The sequence below is a fragment of the Pistacia vera genome, unplaced genomic scaffold (genome assembly GCF_008641045.1).
Source record: "Pistacia vera cultivar Batoury unplaced genomic scaffold, PisVer_v2 Contig918, whole genome shotgun sequence".
In the NCBI taxonomy this organism is placed as follows: domain Eukaryota; kingdom Viridiplantae; phylum Streptophyta; class Magnoliopsida; order Sapindales; family Anacardiaceae; genus Pistacia; species Pistacia vera.
In genome coordinates, this window is record NW_022196799.1 from 256,363 (window position 1) to 278,408 (window position 22,046).

General features: G+C 34.1%; 2 protein-coding genes across 4 annotated transcripts; both read left to right on the plus strand.

Annotated features, from left to right (window-relative positions):
• The first annotated feature begins 1,921 nt into the window (after positions 1–1,921).
• LOC116120043 (ankyrin repeat-containing protein BDA1-like) lies at positions 1,922–4,983 on the plus strand. Of its 3 annotated transcripts, none has more exons than XM_031405985.1 (3): positions 1,922–2,557; positions 2,928–3,173; positions 4,774–4,983. In XM_031405985.1, the coding sequence occupies exons 1-3, from the start codon at positions 1,967–1,969 to the stop codon at positions 4,777–4,779; spliced, it is 843 nt and encodes a 280-aa protein (XP_031261845.1). In that variant the 5' UTR covers positions 1,922–1,966; the 3' UTR covers positions 4,780–4,983. The 3 variants fall into 3 exon arrangements, with proteins under 3 accessions (XP_031261845.1, XP_031261843.1, XP_031261844.1); XM_031405983.1 differs by lacking the exon at positions 4,774–4,983 and adding an exon at positions 4,241–4,759 and having other exon boundaries at positions 2,928–3,782; XM_031405984.1 differs by lacking the exon at positions 4,774–4,983 and adding an exon at positions 4,241–4,759.
• Positions 4,984–10,757: 5,774 nt separating this feature from the next.
• Positions 10,758–14,789, plus strand: LOC116120049. The gene is made up of 2 exons (XM_031405996.1): positions 10,758–11,263; positions 13,862–14,789. The coding sequence occupies exons 1-2, from the start codon at positions 11,036–11,038 to the stop codon at positions 14,630–14,632; spliced, it is 999 nt and encodes a 332-aa protein (XP_031261856.1). The 5' UTR covers positions 10,758–11,035; the 3' UTR covers positions 14,633–14,789.
• Positions 14,790–22,046: the final 7,257 nt, after the last annotated feature.

Below are 22,046 nucleotides of genomic sequence, written 5' to 3' on the forward strand. Positions count from 1 at the left end.
GTAAGAGCTGCAATTAATTTGCCAAGAGAATGCCGAGAAGAAGAGATGAGGAATTACAATTGTAATCCGTATGTATTTCATTGTGTTTGTATGATTATACAGTCCTATTTATACAAAGTTTTAGAGTATAAACTAGGTAATACAATATTGCACCTTAATGGTGAGATTACATGTAATCAACCTATTAATGGAGAATGATTTAGGATATCAAGCCTTAATCGCAGCTTGCCATTTTGTACATTTGTAATATTTGCTTTCCAAATTACATCGGTATCTTCACACCCCACCACCAGGCATGCTTCAAAGTGCTAAATTATCAACTCTTTTATTCATCTTTCTGATTTTGCAACGCCCAAAATGGAGCTCTGAAGAACACAACTAGTAATCGGGTAATGGTAATATTATGAAAAAAGGTTATCTTCACGGTTGACAAAAGTTAGTTACCAATACTGTCACTCACACCGGTATTCTATTACTATAAATAAACAGACGTCATCGTAACTGTTAATAAACAGACCAAAATTTTGCTGTTTACTAACGACGTTAGTTTTACTTTAATTAATGGACAGGTTTTTACCGTTAACTATCTGGCGTTAAGGACGTTGTAGTTAAGTTACGGATGTCTCACTTCCCCGTTAGTTAACCGACATAATTTTAACCGTTATTACACAGACGTTTGTTTGACCGTTAAAACAGCTGTTAATCTCACAATTAACAAAAGACGTTACCGTTACTGTTGTGAAGATCAAATTTTCCCTGTCAATCCTTGCGGATAATCTCAAAATGGCACATCAACCGTACGATCCTTGCTACACGCCCTCTCTTCATCATCACCATCAGCCTCAGCCTCTGGGGTGGCGGTCCTTAGCATCATAATCATCAACAACCGTTCTCCGGGAAGTTCTTCATATGTTTTGGAAGAACATGCACGATGTCGTTTTGGCATTTGGATCGGCTTGCATAAGCTTTGCTGGCCTGTCTTACAGTAACGCAGGTAAGACGCTAACAACTCAGAGAGAGTAAGGAATAATAGGTCCAGTTATTGCCTTAACTCAGACTATAATTTCCAAGAAGTTGCTCATTCAAATTCGGCATTATTTAAGTAACTTGTTTCTGGGAAGTTTTAGGCATCTAGCGTCTGCAGTTACATAGATTCCTTATTTAATTTGGTATAATTCAATGGTCAATGAAGTTATGGTATGAATGGTCAACGAAGTTATGGTATCAAATATCAATGGTCAATGAAGTTACACAGACAAAAGGGTAAAGTTCTTGGAAATTATAATTGAGGAGAAGTCAATAACCTGTCAGATCAAACCTGAAATCTTTGAACTTGACTGAATGTTTTGGAGGCAACTGCACGATGTCGTTTGGCATTTGAATATCGGCCTGCATAAACTTTGTAACTCCTGTTTTACACTAACAACTGCAGAGAGAGGAGATTTGAATATACTTCTGAATTTGATGAACTTCTGCTTGATGATTTAATCATTGATCAAAAGTTGATAGCTTGCATGCATCTTCAGTTGAAAAGTCTGATCCTTCAGGATTTGACTTCACTAGAATATTTGGAAAGTCTTATTTTTCTGCAGGAATTAGTATGCTTGTTTTATCTAAGACCTGGTTTTGTATATTTGGAATTTAACAATGTGATGTCTATTTTGTTATAGTATTTCCTTGTCATATAAAGTCAATTTCGTTGAAAATTCAATTAAACAGACAAAAAGGTTAAACTTCTAGGAAATTATATAATTTCAGAGAAGTCAATAATTGGATAAAGAATATATCAATTCTAGAGAGGTCAACCTTTCAGATCCAATGAAACTGCGTATTCACATCTAATGAGTAGTGCACAAGCATCATACTGTTTTAAAATGAATATTGTACACAGGAGAGATAGATAATATAAATATGAGAGAGGGATAGATGAAAAATAAAGGAAAAAGGAATAGAACAATCATCAGAAATGGAGATAGGAGCTGAGGAATCTAACAATACTCAAACGCTGTATGAAGCAAGCATGAGGGGATGTGTAGCCACGTTGAACACATTGATTCAGAATGATCCATTCATTCTCCATAAAATTTCACTCACTGCCTTCACTGAAACTCCCTTACACATCTCAGCTTTGCTTGGTCATGTTGAATTCAGTAAGGCTCTTGTGAGCCAAAAACCTCAACTTGTCACGGAGTTGGACTCATTCAAACGCTCGCCTCTTCACTTAGCTTCTGCTGAGGGCCATACTGAGATTGTCAAAGAGCTGTTGCAAGCAAATAAGAAGGTTTGCTTGGTTGCTGATGAAGAGGGCAGAATTCCTCTCCATTTGGCTGCGATGAGAGGGAGAGTTGAGGTGATACAAGAGCTGATAAGCGCAAAACCTGAGTCAATTCTTGTGCAAATCAACGGAGAAACAGTTTTACAATTGTGTGTTAGGTATAATCATCTGGATGCTCTGAAACTACTGATGGCATCAGTCAATGATGAGGTGTTTCTCAACTCCAAAAACCTTGAAGGCAACACTATCTTGCAAGTCTCTGCCATGTTGAAACAATTTGAGGTACCAGCCCTGTCTTTTGCTTTGCTTTAATTTGAGGAGAATTGTCTCTTATAAACAGTCTAGTTTGTCAATGATCATTTTGCTCGATCTAGCTGATTTTATATTATTTCTTTTTGAGTCTAATCTGCACAGTTTTTCTCTAAAATAACAGAGTTTTTACACACACACACACACACACACACACATATATATACATCTAAGTTACCTTCTCTTACTAGGTGATTCGAGAATCTGATCATAAAGAAATTTAAAATTTCACCTATATTCGCACCGATCTCTTAACCTCTATATGATATCTCATATTTATAGTAGTAAGATCATGAACAATATTTTACCTAAAATTATATATCTATATGCTTAATTTGTGCAGACTACAAGGTACTTGCTTTCAGTACCAAAGATAAAAGTAGATGTCAACTCCTTGATCGAGAATGGCTTTGCAGCAATTTACAGAAACGGCACAATTCCAAGGAATTTGCAAAATCCTATTACTGAGACAACCACCAAAGCTCAAAGCACTCGATCGGCCACCAAAAAATCAAAAGCTGCTCTCAAGAAAGAAGCAAAATCTCATGCAGCATTATTGTCATCAACGACATATGACTGGAGCAAAAAGGTAATGAAGTACAAGAGTAACAATTATGAAAATATAAGAGGCAACTTGATAGTGGTGGCCACATTGATTGCAGCCATGAGTTTTCAAGTGGCAACAAATCCACCAGGTGGGGACTGGAAAAGTGACGGAACCAATAAAAAAGATCAAAACTGCACAATTGGAGCAGTAAACTGCATTTTTAAAACTTCAATAAATGAATACACTCATGACAAGCTAGTATTTTTCAGCACTCTCTCATTTTCAGCATCACTAAGCATAATCTTGTGGCTTATCAGTGGAGTTCCTCTCAAAAACAGAGTTTCAGTGGGGATTTTGCTCATAGGAATGTGGGCTACAGTGCTGTTTGTTGCAGCTACATATTATTTATACATCAGCTTGGCTATGCCACATGATTCACAAGATCAATATGATCACGTATTTGATTTTATTAGTGTTTGGTACTTATGGCTTTGGGCTGGGTTGCTTGCAGTCATAATTGCGATTCATACGCTTAGATTTTGTTGGTGGGTGGTGAAGAAGCTGTTCATGGGTGTAGTTTATATAGTTAGATGTTGCTGTTGCTGTTGCTGTTATAAGAACAAAAAGAACCAACACCATGATCAGATTATGGTGAGTGTTTAAGAAGAAGACTAGATTGCACTTTATGCATACATACAGCTTCCAATTTCCATTGCATCCCATCATGACGTCGTTAACGAATAAGAGTTTAAGTTAGTTTATAAACATTGAATTTCTTGAATAGTAAATGCGTTTTAGATGAAGGATGCTTGCGTTGTTATAGAATTACTTAATCCCAAAGCTTAGACTATTAGTTAAGATTCAACTCTTAAATATATATAAATACTGCAAATTAGACTGATAAGTTATTTCTTTCCATGTCTCAGACACACCGATACTAGTACTAATGTTACGTAAATGTAACTCTTTGTTCAAACAATTCTATTTCGAGTTCTTAGTTAGAGCTCTTCGTAAAGCTTGTTAAAAAAAATACATTGTTCGACTTGATTAATTGCTCTTTGTTATTCAAAACGGATGGTTTCAATTTTGTAATTTTCTATTTGTCCCAGAGCTTCATAAGATGTAACATCTACTAGTGACAGTGCTTCCTGCCTGCCTTCGAGTGTGCAATGTGATAATTCTCCTTGAATTCAAGCAAATTAAGCAAGAGATAGAAAGGCTTGTACCTCATCATGTTGCTGCAATATAGCAGATACTTGCAAGATAGTGTTGCCTTCAAGGTTTTGGGAGTTGAGAAACTCCTCATCTTCAACTGATGCCACCAATACTTTCAGCGAATCCAAATGATTTTACCTAAAACACAAATGTAAAACGCATATAGTTGGTTATTTCCATAAGAAAACGCATATTCAAGGTTAAGCCACGCGATGACATTTTACTTGTGTGTAATATGTCATGTTTTTAAATTTTCCGCTGCAAGACTTGTGTTTTTCTATCATGTAGTTTAATTCGTGTTTTCTTTGGATTGTAAGGAATTTGAAAATGTCTTATACCATATGTTTTCCCTTGGTTTGCAAGAAAGTACTGTGTATGTTTATGATGAATGAATGAGGAAATGTTGATGAAATTGATTTGGAAACAGGTTTAGCATATTTGATGGTTTTTCCACATGGGACTAGTGATGGCAATGGGCTGGGCCGAGACCGGGTACCTCTTGGCCCAGGCCCAAGCTCGATCTCATGACAAAGGCCCAAGCCCGGCCCGGGCCCTTCACAAGTTTGATAGATAAAGCCCAAGCTCAGCTCGACGGGTTTTTTGTAACCTCAGGCCCAGCCCAAGCCCGCTCATTTTTATAATGTGAATTTTTAAATATTAATAAATTTCATTTTTTTTATATTTTTAATTCTAGAAACAATTTTTAAATATTAATTTATTTTTTAATACTCACCAAATATATAAATAATTTTCCACAAAGTGCATCCATCCATTCATGTAGGGTTTGCAAAAAATGACTATATATATGTAGGACAATCTTGTAATTAAATATATAGTATAAGGGTAATTTAATATAATTAATACTAAAATTGTTGGGTCGGGCTGGGCTAGAAGACATACACAGGCTCGGCCCGTACCTGAGGTCGGACCCTAAAATTAGGCCCAGGCCCAAACCCATACCCGCAAATATCAGGTAAAGCCCGATCTTTTTGGGCTGGGCTAGGCTAGGTATCCAAAAATATCGAGCCCATTGTCATCTCTATATGGCATCTCTCCGTTACCCGAGTCTCATGAGCATGTCTGAAGCCTATGGGATAGGGAAGGCCGAGACAAGTCTTGTAAGTTGGGTATTTCCACAAGAAAACGCATTCTTTTTATTATTGACTACTCGGTCAACCATGGATAACGGCCGGGATGCAAAGAAGTTCCTGTTCACATGGAAAGGATCCAATGAAGTTCCCGGAAAATTTCAGCATCATTAGAAGTCGACAGATAGCTAGCCTAGAACTTCAAAAGTAATTTGAAAAGTCTAAAAGCTTAAACTTTTAAGTTTATATGCAAGTTCCTGGAAGAATATTTAAGCTTTGATCCAATAATTGGACATGACATGATCACGTTTCTAGCTAGACTTTTGATGATTTTTGGTGTGAACATACGCATGTCTAAAAAGTAAGTGGTCGGTCCAATTGATGTCGTCTCTCACATTATAATTTCCAAGAAGTTGTTAACCTCTTTGCCCATATTGCTTCCAAATGAAATTGATGAAGGAAATGTATCTAGAAATATATAACCTCAAGCAAATAATAATGATAAAAGGAGTTGACTCACAAGTCCATGACGATGCTAGTCATGTTTTTTTTTTTTTTGTCATCGTAGTGAATCAGTTTGTGTATACCTTAATTAATTCTGCGATCCATTGGAACTCTGTTGGACATATATACAATTGATTAACCACCAAGTTCCTAGAAGATTAATTTAAAAGTTGATTTTATGTGGAAATTAAACACAAGTCTAAAAGTAAGGTGGTAATTGCCTAATTGGTAGCTTAATAATTTGTAATTAATTAAAAATTAATTGATTCTTGATTGTTATTCTTTGTCTATTACTTGATATACACAACAATGAGATTTTACAAACGCAGACTCTAATATTATTTAGTAATTATTTAGCTAGATAATTGGAAATAAGTGTAAACTTCTAGTGAGATGCAAGAGATGACATATTAATTGTAATTAAAAAATGTAGAGTGGATCTGAATTTTATGGATAAAAAAAAACACCGATCTTCAATTAACCAGATGAAAATAGTTGAGTTTTTGCTTGATTGTGTTCTTGTTAAAAAAATAAAAAATAAAAAAATAAAGAAATTGGGTAAATAGGAAAATTGGGAGGTTGTGGTGGTGGGCAACTGGGGATGGCTACTACTGCGGCAGTGTGGAACTGTGGATAGCTGCTTCCTGGCTACAGTAGTGAAGGTGGCAATAGTGGTGGTTCAGTAGCAGAAACTATGGGTCCATTTGGCAGACTCTTTTCCCACAATCATATTTTATTATCCTATCCTGAAATACAAAAAATGAATTTGTTTTAATATTCTTCAAATTCCAATCCTATTTTATTTAACTTAAAACATTAACCATTACCTTTCTCAATAAAAATTTTAAAATTAACAAAAATATCCCCACCCACCCAAGCCACTATCACCTGCCAACAGCCACTGTCGCTACCACTGTCGAAGCTGTAACGAAGCATGACTGACTGGATTACACCAATTTGTCTATTTCTGGCCAAATAAACCATGGATCTGGTAAAAAATGGTCAGGTTGACGGCCAAAGATCTGGCCGTTGACAGCTAGATCCATGATGGCTCGTTCGAAAAAGGCCAGATCGACGCACAACCAACCAGATCCAGCCAATTGTGTGCCATTCCAGTAGATTTCGTCCACCTTCCGACTGTGGTGGCTGGCTGCCAGCAATATGTGGGTGGGTGGGGTGTTTGTGTCAATTTATAAACTTTTATTGTGGGGAGTGTTTAGTAAAATTAACAAACTTAGGGGATTAAAAGTAATCTAGATATTTTCAGGGAATACTGTTAAGAAATGTACCAAAAACTTCTCAGAATCCTATCATATTTTCCAAAAATGCTATTCAGCATAGAATGCTATTCTAAAAATCTAACCAAACGGAGCCATATGGCAGATTTTGGTTTGGTCTTCTTAGTAAAATTAAAACAATAATTTTTAATAAATATGCCACATGTTAAGATTTAAATGGCTTGTGGTATCATATTAGATTACTAAGTTGGTACCACAAGTGTATTGTAGATTTTCTAATGACTTATTTATGTGGTTATATTCCCTCTAATTTATGTAATTATAAAATAATTTTATAGATAGCGTTTGATTCAGGGTCATAAAAGATAACACCAATAATCTATCTTTTAATTACCACGTTTGGATGTCAAGTATTCAAAGATTTTGGTAATTGACCAATACCAATAGTGATTACTGTATGTAATATAGGGGGTAATTCGATTATCGCATGAAAAGGTGTTATTTCTTTATTACTGGGGTAATCAATTGTTCATACCAATTTTACTTTAATTAATAAATATTTTGGACACAAATGCCCTCATATGTCTATTAAATAACAATTAGCCCAAATATGCGAAATGACTTATTTAACGTCATATTTTAATTTTTGGACATAAATACCCACACTATTTACATGGCTAATACGCAAAATACCCACAACCACCCAAGACCATTGTCGGCCGTCAGTCGTCATCGACCATCATCGAAATAGTCGGTCATGCACCGATCTAGCCGTTTTTGGCCAGATGAAGGCTGGAAATGACTAGATCCATTATGACTGTTTCTGGCTAGATCCAAATTCGTAAATGGCCACAGATATGGTCGTTAACAGCCATAATAGATCTGGCTATTTTCAGCCAGATCCACAGCCGTTAACGACCATAGATCTGACCGTTAATGGCCAGAATGGATTTGGCTTTCTAGCCATATCCATCGCTAGATCAGGGAATGGTCGACTAGATTCGGTCAGTTGTGCATTGTTCTGGCGACTATCGACATTGGTTGATGGTGGTGGTTGGTGATTGACAGTCGTCTTGAGTGGGTAGGTGTATTTTTTAAACTTTAAACTTTTGTTATTGGGGTGTTTTAGCTAAATTCTAAAATGTAAGGTGTTAAAAAAATGTTCTAAATAATAATACTAATATAATAATAATATTAACAAGGAAGGGCAATTAAGTAAAAACTCCTCTGATAATATTTTATTCGATCCAACCAAACATATTAATTATTTATACTCAGCAATCTAACCTCTGTTTTAAAACTTGGACTGGATCGGCTAGTCCAACTAGGACCTGGCCTTAACTTCGGTCCGAGTTAACATTAAAATCAGAAATAAGATAAAACCCGCTTTGGACCGGTAATAGACCGGTGAAACAGTACAAAACCGTTGGTTCGATTGGTCTGGGGATTAAAACGGTTCACTATTTTGGGGTTAATTTGATCCCTAAAAAAATCCTATTCTAATTCCTAAACCAGATTTGTAGCACCGTTTCATTCTCCATTTCATTGAGCCAACAAGCATTCTCCATTTCATTTCAATACCATTTTCATCTCCAAAGACCAAATTGCATCTTCCATTTTCATTTTCTATTCTTCTTCGCTTACTCTAAAATCTACCATGTAAAGAAGAAGAAGTAAGGGGAGGGAAAGGAGGAAGAAAGAGAAGAGGAGACGAAGAGAAAGAGTAAGGAAGAAGAATTGAGGAAGGAAGAAGATTAGAAGAAACAAAAGAGGAGACGAGGAGAAAGAGGAAGGAAGAAGAAAGAGGAGGAGAGAAAAAAGTTATAGGAGAGAGAGGGAAAGTGATAGAAGAAAGAATAAAGTGATAAGGAGAGAGAAAAAAAGGAGAAAGAAAAAAGTGATGGCGAGACAAAAGAAAGGAGAAAGATGAAAGTGATGGGGAGAGAGAAAAAAATAATTAATAATAAAAGTTACAGGTGCGTTTGCTTTATTTTAAACTTATAGGGACTTATGGATAAGTTTTAGGGGTGTATTTGTTAGTCTTCAAACTTATAAGTTTTGATGGAATTGTTTAGATATGTGTCTGTTGTACACCTATTAGATCAATCGGGAGCGGTTCGGTTTTTAAAACAATAAATCTAAGTCTAATCAAACATATTAGTATAACATTTTCTCATTAATCTTCAAGGCAATCTATTTCAGTGGTAATCTATATTTTTAGTAAAAAAAAAAGTTCCTGAAACAAACGCAATTGTCTTGGTTTTTTTAAATGCAACCACAAGTGTAAAACTATATCTTCATGCAGTTTTACGATCCGCAAGTGTAAAACTATATCTTCATGCAGTTTTACGATAACCGACTCAAGTTTTGCCCTTACCAACTCTTATGACCTCAACTTTCCCTCTCATCGTAGCCAAGTGAAGATAGACTCTCCCTCATTGATCACCATCCAAATATGCTGTTAGAATATTATGACTTGTTTTCCTATTTGTTCCATGTAAAATTAGATCTCTTTAGGAAATCTATTTAAAGAGGAATGCAATCGTATAGGAATAAAACTATGGTAGTTCTACTAGGAAAAAAAAAAAAAAAAAAAAAAAGGATTTCATCTAGGAGTACAATATCTCATTGATCGCCTATAGGTGCGAATCAATTTAATGTTACAAGAAGATATGAAAACATAAGACATATATATATGATATAAAGGTTCATTAAAAACCATGGGTTGAGTGTTTGTTAATTAACAACTGTCTTTGGTATTGGGTTTATGATGTGTGTACTCTTCTATATCTGTGTTGATGTTATAATAGTGAATTTTTCTCTCATCTGTTAATGTAGACAAGTTATATTGAAGCACGCTAAATATTGTATCTTTTCATGTGACCGTCAGTGGAAGCTAAGATCAGATACTTCTTAATGAGTTTAAATGAAGGTGTGAATGAAATTTTATGAAGAATGAATACATGGATGTTTTGAATCAATGTGTTCAACGTGTTAGATATTTGTGAATCTTATTTATTAATCTATAAGCTGCATGTCGTGCTCGTATTAACTTTTTTTTTTTTTTTTTTTTTTCCTTTTATTTTTAACTTGTTTTTTTTATCTCATCAGTAATTTGTATGGCCTTGATTTTAGTTTATTTAAATTTGGAAAGACATCGGATTCTTCTTAAGGCATGCTTCCATGTCTCCCCAAATTTGAATCGCTTCACTTTTATTTAACATAGAATTTGATGAGACGTAATGGGATCATCTGAAACTCGCTGAATCATTTAATTTAAGACCCACATGGATTTAGCAAGATTGTGGTGGCAACCACTTTTGTTATAATTTTTAGCCTTTTAAGTACATCTACAAAATTATTATGATTGGTAAATAATATTCTTGATGTCATGATCACGTCACCGGTCCGACCGTAGGCCGACCTTCCTACCGATTCAACGTACGGTCTCATTCTCAAAACATTGTTTCCAGCCACATATAATAATTAATAAAATAGTAATTAGTTGTTGACTAGCTACAGCTAGTAAACGATAATGGTGGTAGTGATCTTTTATATCTACTTATGAAGAAGACAAAGAAAAGAAAAGGAAGAGAAGAAAAATATTAATGGCAAATCCATCTACACCCTTGCACATCTCAGCTTCTCTTGGCGATCTTGATGCAACCAAAAGACATTTAGCTTCAGATCCTCGATCTGCCACAGCAGTGGACTCTGGCGGCCGCACAGCTCTTCATCTCGCCGCTTCCGAGGGGCACATGGATATCGTCAAAGTGTTGTTGACAGCAAATGGAGAAGCTTGTTTGAAGCTTGTTTGAAGGCTGATGAAAGAGGGAGAATCCCTCTCCATTTGGCTGCAATGAGAGGGCAAGTTGAGGTTATGGAAGAGTTGATAAGCCAAAAGCCTCGGTCGATTCTTGAGAAAAAGCATGGATGTACAGTTTTACACTTGTGTGCTAGGTATAATCATCTCGATGCTCTGAAATTATTGCTGGAATCGACTGATATTGACGATAAGTTTATCAACTCTACTGACCCTAACAATGAGACAATATTGCTTACATCTGCCAGGCTAAAACAATTTGAGGTATCAGCCCCGATTTCCTTTTTCTTTTCTTTTTTCTTTTCTATTTTTTTTTCTTTTTTTCTTTTAAATATTTTTAATTTTCAGTTTTTATAAGAAAGTGTTTTCTAAATCTAACTATTCGGTAAAGAGTAAAGTAAAAAGGGTACTTGTGATAAAGCTCTTGAACGTTTGTGAGTTTTTAAAAATTTGAAGACCTTAAGTAATTTTAGGAAAATGTGTTTGGTTAAGCGGAATAAATGAGTAGGTATATTATATTAATATGTTTGGTTAGGAGAAATAAATTGGTGGGTATATTATTTAAATTACTAAATTACCCTCTTTTTAAATATTAATATATTTTTATTTTTATTATTAATTTTTGAATAATTATTTAACCTCCAATATTTCAGATTTAGCTAAAACACTTCTGCTTATATAAAACTTTAATTTATAACAAAATCACTCCCATTACCCTGTCGCCACCACAAACCACAGTTGAAAGTTGTCTAGAGTCGCCATGAGTTGCCCACTATGATAGCGAGGCTTCAATATGGCTGTTTTAGGCCATATTGATGGCTGAAAATGACCATATTAGGCTAGATCTGGCCAGGTTAGATCTATTCTGACCATTTCCAACTAGATCGATGGATCTGGCCTGGTCAGATCTAGCTTGATATGGCCATTTTGGCCATCAATATGGCCAAAAACCACCATATCAGAGCCTCTCGGAGCCTCCCAGCGACTCTCGGTCATTTTTAGTGCCTTCAACAATTTTTCAGCGGTGATCCGCAGTGGTTGGCTCGCTATCAGGCTGGTCATAGTGGTGGTCTGTAACTTGTTTTAAGTATAAGAGCATTATTGTTCAAAAACTTAATTTAACAAGGGTAAAATTGTAATGGTAGATTAATGTAAATTGATTTTAAAACAGGGGCATTATTGTCCAAATTTTTTATCAATAAGGAATAGAATTGTAACAAAAATAAGATTACCTTGGTAATCTTACAATACCTAAGAAAATGGAGGTAATCAGATTACCTCCGATATTACCAACAGTAATTACTGTTGGTATAACCAAAATCTTATATTACTTGACAACCAAATGTAGTAATAAGGAGGCGTTTGGTTGGGGGTTATAAGGGATTACTAGGGTAATGTCATCTTATATTACTTGATTACCATGTTTGGTTGTCAAGTAATATAAGATACCGGTAATCTTTAAATACCAATAGTGATTACTATTGGTAATATCAGAGGTAATCTGATTATCTCCATTTTCTTAGGTATTCTGAGATTACCAGGATTATCTTTTTTTGTTACAATTTTATCCCTTATTAATAAAAATTTTGGACAATAATACCCCTAATTTAAAACAAATTTACATTAATATCCTATTTCAATTTTACCCCTGTTTAATTAAAATTTTGGATAATAATGTCCTTATATTTAAAATAATTTACAGCAACCACTGCCACCCAACCACCACCACCATTGCCACCTAGCCACCATTGTCGACAACGGCCAACTACCATGGGCCGCCGCCGGAAAATCATCGGAGTCCATAAAAAAGAACGAGACTCGGTGGGAGACTCCGGAAGGCTTAGATATGGCTGTTTCTGGCCATATTGATGGCCGAAAATGGCCATATCAGGCCAGATCTGGCCGCTAACAGCCAGATCCTTGGCCATTATCGGTCAGATCTCGTCCAAATCTGGCCGTTAACGGCCAGATCCTGGCCATTATCGGCCAGATCTGTAACGGCCAGATTTGGACGAGATCTGGCCTGATATTGCCATTTTCGGCCATCAATATGGCCGGAAACGGCTATATCGAAGCCTCTTGTTCACGGTCAGCTATTGATGGGGACTTTCGGAGACTTCCGGTGATGGTCTACGGTGGCGGCAGGCGGTGGCAGGTGGTGGGGGTGATTTTGTAATAAATTAAAGTTTTATATAAGCGCGGGTGTTTTAACTAAATCTGAAATATTGGGGGTTAAAAGAAATTATTTAAAAATTAATAATAAAAATAATATTATATTAATATTTGAAAATGGGACAATTTGATAATTTAAATAACATACCCACTAATTTATTCCCCATAACCAAACATATTAATATAACATATCCACCAGCTAACCAAACACATTTTTCTAAAGATTCTCAATAATCCTTAGTGATTCAACATTCCTAGTAATATAATATTCTTGAATCAAACGCCCCTTAAAAGTAATATAAGATAAAATAATTCCAGTAATCTACCTTCAACCCAACGCGCCCTAGGGTATCCATGATATTCTCACTTATACAATGCCTAATTATAATTTGTTCTTGTTTTCTATTAACCAGTAGTTCCTTTAATGAAGTATTTAAAATTTTTGTCGTTTTTTTTCCTTCAAATTTTGTACCTTAAATAATAATATCTCTTTCATTAAATAAGTGATAGAAACATTTTTCTTTTTTCAGTTTCTTAATTGCTTATAAACAGTCTACTAAAGAGAAAAAGAAGTAGCAAATTTGTTCTCTTGTACACATATAATGGAGTACTTTAAATTTGCTCTAACGAAAATGAATTTTTTTTGAAGTAATATAAATTCATTGGTTATGACGTGGATGGTTTTTGCAGATGGTGTCCTACTTGGTTTCTCACCCCCGAATATCAGTTGATTCAAAATCTCTTGCAAAAGCATTTGGGTTTGAGAATCCTCCGAATGATGATCAATATGAAAAACTAAGAGGCAATTTGATGGTGGTGGCCTCTCTGATTGCGCAAATGAGTTTCCAGGTAGCAACAAATCCTCCAGGTGGGTTCTGGCAGGTTAACACCAAAAAGTTTGATGAAGGTTGCCCCAAGGGCTCCGGAATATGCAAAGCTGGAACTTCAGTATTAGCATACACTAGTAAAAGGGATTACCACATGTTTACAGCTTGCAGCACCCTTTCTTTTGTGGCATCACTGAGCGTAATCCTTTTGCTTATTAGTCAAGTTCCTCTCCGAAATAAGTTTTTTGTTGGGATTTTGATCATTGGCATGTGGAGTTCAGTCACATTAATTGCAGGTGCCTACATTTTCTCAATGCGCATGGTTCAGATGCAAACTGACGATGAAATATTTTCTCGTGTATTCTCGCTTGCTCCCATCTTTTTGGCTTGGTTGATTTTTTCTTTAGTTTCTTATCATGTATTTCAATTTGGAATCTGGCTGATATTTCACAAGAACGATGCCATTGATAAGAGCTGTGAAATTTTGGATTCCCTGGTGAAGAAGATGAAGAATTTGAAATCCAATGCTGTGAACACGCTAAAGAATTTGAAATCCAATGTTGTGAACAAGCTAAAGAATTTGAAACCCCATGTGTGCTGCCAAGAACAGAGGCCTACAGGAACCGTCGTCTAAGAGGGAGGAGATGTACTACACCTTCCTGTTTAATTTCGCTTATTATTTGAAGTGTGTTTAACATGTATGGTAGGTTTTGTTTCTTTCTTTATTTTGTTGACGTTCTGTAATATATTATCAAACACTTATTTCTAATCAATTAGCGAGTTAACGAGAATGAACTATAATGGAATGTCAATATTTAATTGTCCTCTTTTATGATGCAGATATCCACACCGGAATATAAATTAAAGATATACAATATTTTGATTTTACTTGATAGTTTAAGATTTTGGATGTCATTGTCTAAATATTTAAAGTTGAATCTTCCATTATAACTTGAGCTTGGAGATCAAGTGATTCTCCATCTAGTTGCACTTTTACGGACTCATGGAATTGCTGAAATTCTGATAACCGCAAAAAACTGAAATGTGTAAGAGTGTGAGTGAAACTATGTGAAGAATGATAGAACCTGCCTTTTGTTAACATACGAATATGAGAAGAAAAAATGTGACATTAATTTAGATATCATCCGAACATGAAATAAGAATATGTGAATTATTCTTATTCCTAGTTATGCTGAGATGTTATTTTCTTTTCTTTATTATCGAGATTATATCATTATTTGTAATATTGTATTAACATACATAACCAATACAATTTTGTATAAATAGGTGCTGTAAACATGAAGAAATTCATTCAATATACAAAACACTTTCTATTGGCATACTCTAACATCTCAATTGTCTCTCTTTCACCTCTCTGTTCTTCACCTTTATCAATCTCGTCAAGGCGTCTTCATGCTTTACCAGGCATAATGCTTTAACTCTCTTAAATCTGAAATTCAAAAAAGTCACAAACAGGAAAGGGCCTACCCAAAATCACTCATTAAATTGTTGCAAAGTTCATCTGTTCCTCTGTCTGCTTTTCCATATTTATTTTGATTTTGTAGCACCCAAAATGAAGCACTCAAGAACACAACTACTATCAATAAAACAAATGTCATCGTAACTGTTACTAAACAAGCGAAATTTTAGCCGTTAATTAACGCTGTTAAATTCACTATTAACTTACGGTCACGTTTTTGTCGTTAACTGTTTGACAATAGTTTCACTGATATTTAACGCCATCAATTTCACCACCATCCAACAACTATTAGGTTTGCGTGAACCAATGATCATTTCACTTGTCATTTACTAATGGACATTGGTTAATGGGTTAATTAACATATATTTGTTTAGTCGTTATTTAACAGTAGTTTATTTCACCGTTATTTAACAGTCGTTTATTTCACCGTCACTTAATAGCTGTTAACGTAACCGTTACAAGAAAGATGTTTTTTTTAACGAAAGACATAACCGTTACTATTGTGAAGATCAAATTTTGCTTCCCTGCCAAAGCCCTGTTTGATAATCTCGAAATATGTAAAATCAATGGGAGCGGTTCCTTGATCAAAGCAGCACATCCGCCCTACAATCCTTGCTACATGCCTTCTCTTCATCATAACCGTCAGGCTCCAGCAGTGGCGGTCGGCGGGCCTCCTTCAAATCAAAATCATTAAGAATTGCTCTTTGGGAAGTTCTTCGCATGCTTTGGATACAAATGCCCGATGTCGTTTAGCAATTGTATCGGCTACAAATAAACTTCATGGCCCTTGTTTTACACTAACAACTGTAGAGATAGGAGATTTCAATATACTTTGCTTACTGTATATTATTGAAAACAATCACGATTTGATTTTTTTTTTTTTTTTTTTTAATCTAGGGCTGCTTCATAGGCACAATAGTCACAATTTCAGTGGTACCTCGTAGTAGAACTTTTTTTGACTAACAATTTCAGGGCTTACTGTATATACTATTGTGTATAAATTTTTTTCCGAATAATTTAATTATTAGTAATTATATTTTATTTCTCTACTGAAAAAAAGATATTATAATGTTAAAGTTTCGAGGGCATGTGATTAAGACTTTGGAGAATCAAAATATATTACATTCATTAATTATCTGATTAATTAAGTGTATAATTAGAATTAGGATCCAATTAAAAGTGTTTTAATGTTATTAAAATATTTATTTTTTAATAAAATGATATATTTGATTGAATAAATTTACTTAAAGTATCAAATTCTAAGCATATTTATAGTAACTTAGCAATTATATATGATAAATTGATAAATATTAGTACATTACTTAATTAAATGGTTAGATATTTAATTAACTTTTCGGCAAATTCTAAAACTTCATTTTCACTCTAGTAATTACAATATTAGATAATATTTTAAAATTTAATTCCCAAAATTAATTCCACAACTGTACTTTGGTGTAAAAATTTAATAGTATATATATATATCCAAGGATTTGTGACTGTAATTAGACACAAATGAATAAGTAATAAAAATTAAAAACTACTCTCGTTTTCTTAATTTTTTTAGTGGTGTATTTGTAAATTTGTAAAGTTTATTTGTCATTTTTTAAATTAATAGAGGGGTAATTAAAATTTTCTAAGGTACTGGGTAAGGAACCAGAACTTGTATTTCAGGTTTTGGTTCCAATCATAGAAACCAGTTGGTTCTGGTTCTGGTTCCTTCAAACAATGCAAGATACCAAAAATTATTCACCCCTAATTATTGGAAGTCATTGAATGACCATGTGAAGATATCAAATTAAAGTATTACAATCATTCATCGTGAAGTAGATGAATATTAATTCCAAGTAAATTTTGTTGATCTAAACTTAATTTATCAATTAAAAGAACATTAATATTAGAAGATATTTATGTCAAATTAGTTAGTGGATTTCTAAAGAATTAATTATGGATTAGGCAGTTATTAAATAAAAAAATGTTCTCTTTGTCTTTTAAAAGCATGTACTTGTTGGCTTGTTTCATGCAATTCTCGTTATAAAATAAAATAATAAAAAATAAAAAGTTCTCTTTCATCTTTTAAAAGCGTGTACTTGTTGGCTTGTTTCATGCAATTCTCTTCTCTTTTGGTAGCTTACCTCAATGTTTAAATTTATCGATTGTGAAACACTAAAGCAAAGTAATATATGTAATAGAAGAATAATATTAAGTTTACAATCTAATCTCATAATCTTTTCTCACAATTTTTGATATGACAATTTATAATTGATTAACTCGTAAATAGATATACGAGACTCAAAGCAAATTGACGAATTGCGACCTGTTATGTCGAGGGTTGTGAAATAAGGTTATAAGATTGGATTACGGACTTAGCATTACCAATAGCATAAACATTTTGTATAATGATTTAATTAAAGTTCAGAAATGTGTAAGGGAGTTTCATGCTTGCTTCATATAACAGCATTGAGCAAACGTTAACAGCTAGCGTAGAATTACTTCATTTGAAATATCTGAAAGCTTATATTTAACTATATTTATTTACAGGATGCCAGGTTCCTGGAAGATTTCAGCTTTGATCCTTCAGGTAAGCCTTCACTGGACTTGACTTGTTCTTCTGGAGGAACAACCAATGTCCAAAAAATTAAGGAATAATAGATCCAATTATTTAGAACTTGATAATTGAAGTAAATATTATTCAATCAAATCTACTATTTTATTCAAAAATTATTATTTTAATAAAATTAAACCACTTTTACTTGAATTTTAATTGTAATTATACACTTAATTAATAAAAACTTTTAAGTTTGACATTACATTATAATACATTTTTTAAAATATATTTATATAATGTTTATTATTCAATTATTTAACATAATCCACCCTACCCACTTCTTAGCCACGTCACCCACGTGTCTTCATTGATCATTGCCTTCTAAATTTTTTATGTAAAATTCAATAGACCCCCATGCTTTACTGATGTTGGTTCCAGTCCTGATTCCAATATGTGTTCTATCCCGGGTACCCGACCTCGGTTCCCATTCTAGGTTTTGTTCGGGTCCGATTCTTACCCGTACAAGAATCGGAACCAGACTAGTAAGGTGGTGGTTCCAAAAAATTGGAACTGGAACCTACCCCATGAAGGTTAGTTCCGAGTAGGATCCAGTTTCAATTCCTGTTTTATCCACCGGTTTCAAGTAGAACCATTACCCATGATCACCCCAACTATTACAGGTGGAGATATGCTTCGTCCAAGGAGCAAGAAGGGTGGAGCATCCTCCTCACTTAGTTCTTAAATCTTCTTCTTTGGTGCTTTGGATATGTTGCACAATAAAGAAAATTATATTCTCAAATCTTTGATGCCAAATTTCAAGAATGAATCATTTTACATTTCCTTCTTTATACAGATTTCGTCTTTATTGTAAATATTTTCTTTTCATTATGTTACATTCTTTTCTTGTATAAATTCACAACAATTGTACATGGAAATACACAACAAGGAGATACAAACTTCTTCTTTACTTCACATCTAGTATTTGAGCTTTTTCTCGTAAATACTGCCTTCTTTAGCTCAAATTCTCTTTACAACTTTACAATATGCCTTAAGGCTTAAACTTTACAATTTGCCCAAGTAGTGGACTCTGGCGGCCGCACAGCTCTTCACTTTGCCGCTGCCGAGGGGCACAAGGAGATCGTCCAAGTGTTGTTGAAAGCAAATAAAGATGCTTATTTGAAGGCTGATGAAGATGGGAGAATCCCTCTCCATTTGGCTGCAATGAGAGGGCGACTTGAGGTTATGGAAGAGTTGATAACCACCAAAGCTCAAAGCACTGAATCACCCAGCAAAAAATGGAAAGCTGCTCTCAAGAAAGAAGCACAGACTCATGCAGCATCATCAATCAACAACATCTGAATGGACGAAAAAGTATATGAAGTACAATAGTAACTATTATGAAAATATAAGAGATGGTGGCCACATTGATTGAAACCACGAGTTTCCAAGTAGCAACAAATCCACTAGGTGGGAATTGGAAAACTGACACAACCAATCAAAAAGATCAAAACTGCACAAAGAGAGCAGTAAAATGCATTTTTGGAACTTCAATAGATGAATACACTCATGACAAGTTAATATTTCTCAGCATCACTAAGCATAATCTTGTGGCATATAGTTCAGGAATAATACCCAGCCGTATTATTCACGAACTATATGCCTCAAATGTTTTATTCGCGAATTATTCCCATATTTTTCTCGTATCCAAATTTTTGTCGAATTTTTACAAACGTATTCTTCACCCTTTGCTGTATCATACTCGTAAAATCTCATACCCTTTTTCTATCGTACTTTTGTATTTGAAATGCTATATTGTTTTAACAAGGTGGTCCATGAAAAGTGCTAGAACTAGGATTGATAATGCCGTATTTTTCAAAACGTATTATTGACAATGTTCCGTATTAAATCCGTATATACCTATACCGTATTTTTTTCGTATCCTAATTTTATGGCTGAATTTTTATAAATATATTTTTTACTATTTGCTGTATCATACGCCTAAAATTCTCATACCCGTTTTTTTTTTTTTTTTTTTTTTGTTGTACCATATTTACATATTTACTAACTAGGCTCATGGCTTTGGGCTGGGTTGCTTTCAGCCATAATTTTTAGGCTGGGTTGCTTTCAGCCATAATTTTTATTCACTCACTTAGATTTTGTTGGCGGGTGGTGAATAAGCTGCTCATGGGTGTGATTTATATGGTTAGATGTTGATGTTGTAAGAACGAACAACACCATGATCAGCTTATGGTGAGAGTTTAAGAAGAAGACTAGATTCTACCTTTATGTATACATAAAACTTTTGTTACATCCCATAATGACGTTAATGAATAAGAGGTTGAGTGTTTATAAACACAATAAGAAGAAGACTAGATTCTACCTTTATGTATACATAAAACTTTTGTTACATCCCATAATGACGTTAATGAATAAGAGGTTGAGTGTTTATAAACACAATAAGTAAATGTGTTTTATATTACAATAAAGATTGACCCATAATCTGTTCTTACAAACTCTATCTCACAATTCTAACGTGGTAGCTTACAATTGGTTAGTTTGCAATTAGTCAGATAGAAAAATTCATCAGAAACCAATCGTGAACTGCCACGTCGAGTTTATGCAATTAAGTTGTAAGTGTAGTATTGCTCTTTAGATCATGATATTGGCATAGAGTCAAAAACCTTATTACTAGCTGTAGAGGTGGCGGTGGGCTGTGCCCTAGTTAGTAAATACACATTTTATACGCGAATTATATGGTCAGCCATATAATTCGCGTATAAAACACGTATTTACGTATTTTGATAATGGCTGCCGAATTATTCACGAATTATTGGAATATCCGTATAATTCGTAAATAATTCGCGGATTATTCGCGAATTATTCCCCCCCAAAAAAAAAAAAAAAAAAAACTGATCCAAACCAGTAACAGATCTATGACTGTTAAAACACAAATCAATGACCCAAATCAAACTTCCCGTGTCAAAACACAGACCCCCACATTCAGTAATAGATCCAAACCAGTAAAAAAAAAAAAGAAAAAAAGAAACTCTCTTTACTGAGAAAGACAAAAAAACAAAACCAACCCACGAGTGTTTGAGTCACAACGGAGCTATAAAAAAACGCAAGAAAGAAAAAAGAAAAGAGTGAATGGATGGATGGGAGAAGGAAGAAGGAAGGTGGAGGATGGATGGGTTGGAATTGGAGAGATTAAAATAAAGAAATGATGATAACGCGTTGGTGATCTGAGAAATGAGAATATAAAGCCGTGGAAGATTCAAGAAACTAGGTCTTTGTCAGAGAAATAGTGTCGTTTGGTGTCGTTTAGAATTTAGAAGAAGAAAGATTATAAAAACAAATCTAGATTGCTGTTGATTCTCTTTCACTTTTTACTGTTCTACTTAAAAATAAAAGTATAAAACTATTAGTCTATTACCGCATGTCCGCATTGGCTTCAGTGTTTCATTTAAAAATAAAAATTTACCATTTTCAATATTATTGACCGATGTCAATTAACAATATTTATTTATTAACAAACTAAATATACGTTTTTTTAAATTAAAATCCTAGGTTATTGTTCTTAATAATATAAAATAGAATTTGAGTATATTACTCAAGAGTCCTGAGTAAGAATCCCTATGACTACTAATAAAGGATAATCACTGAAAATTTATCTAACCGTTAATTTCACAGTCTCAAAAAATTCATTGAGATACGCGCAAACTCCAAACTAGTTTACGCATATCTCAACGAATTTTGGTTTTGTTATAACTTATGTGTTTGGTTTGACACTATAGTTGAATTTTGACTAAATATCATGTTTAAGTCTGGAGACTATAATTTGAATATCAGTTATATATTGAGTATTTGTGTTATTGGTTAATTGAATACTTTGCATTTGAAATACTATATTGATTTTAACCAGGTAGTCTATAAAAGAGTTAAAACTAAGATTGATATTATCGTATTTTTCAAAACGTATTATTGACAATACACTGTATTAAACCCGTATATACCCGTACTGTA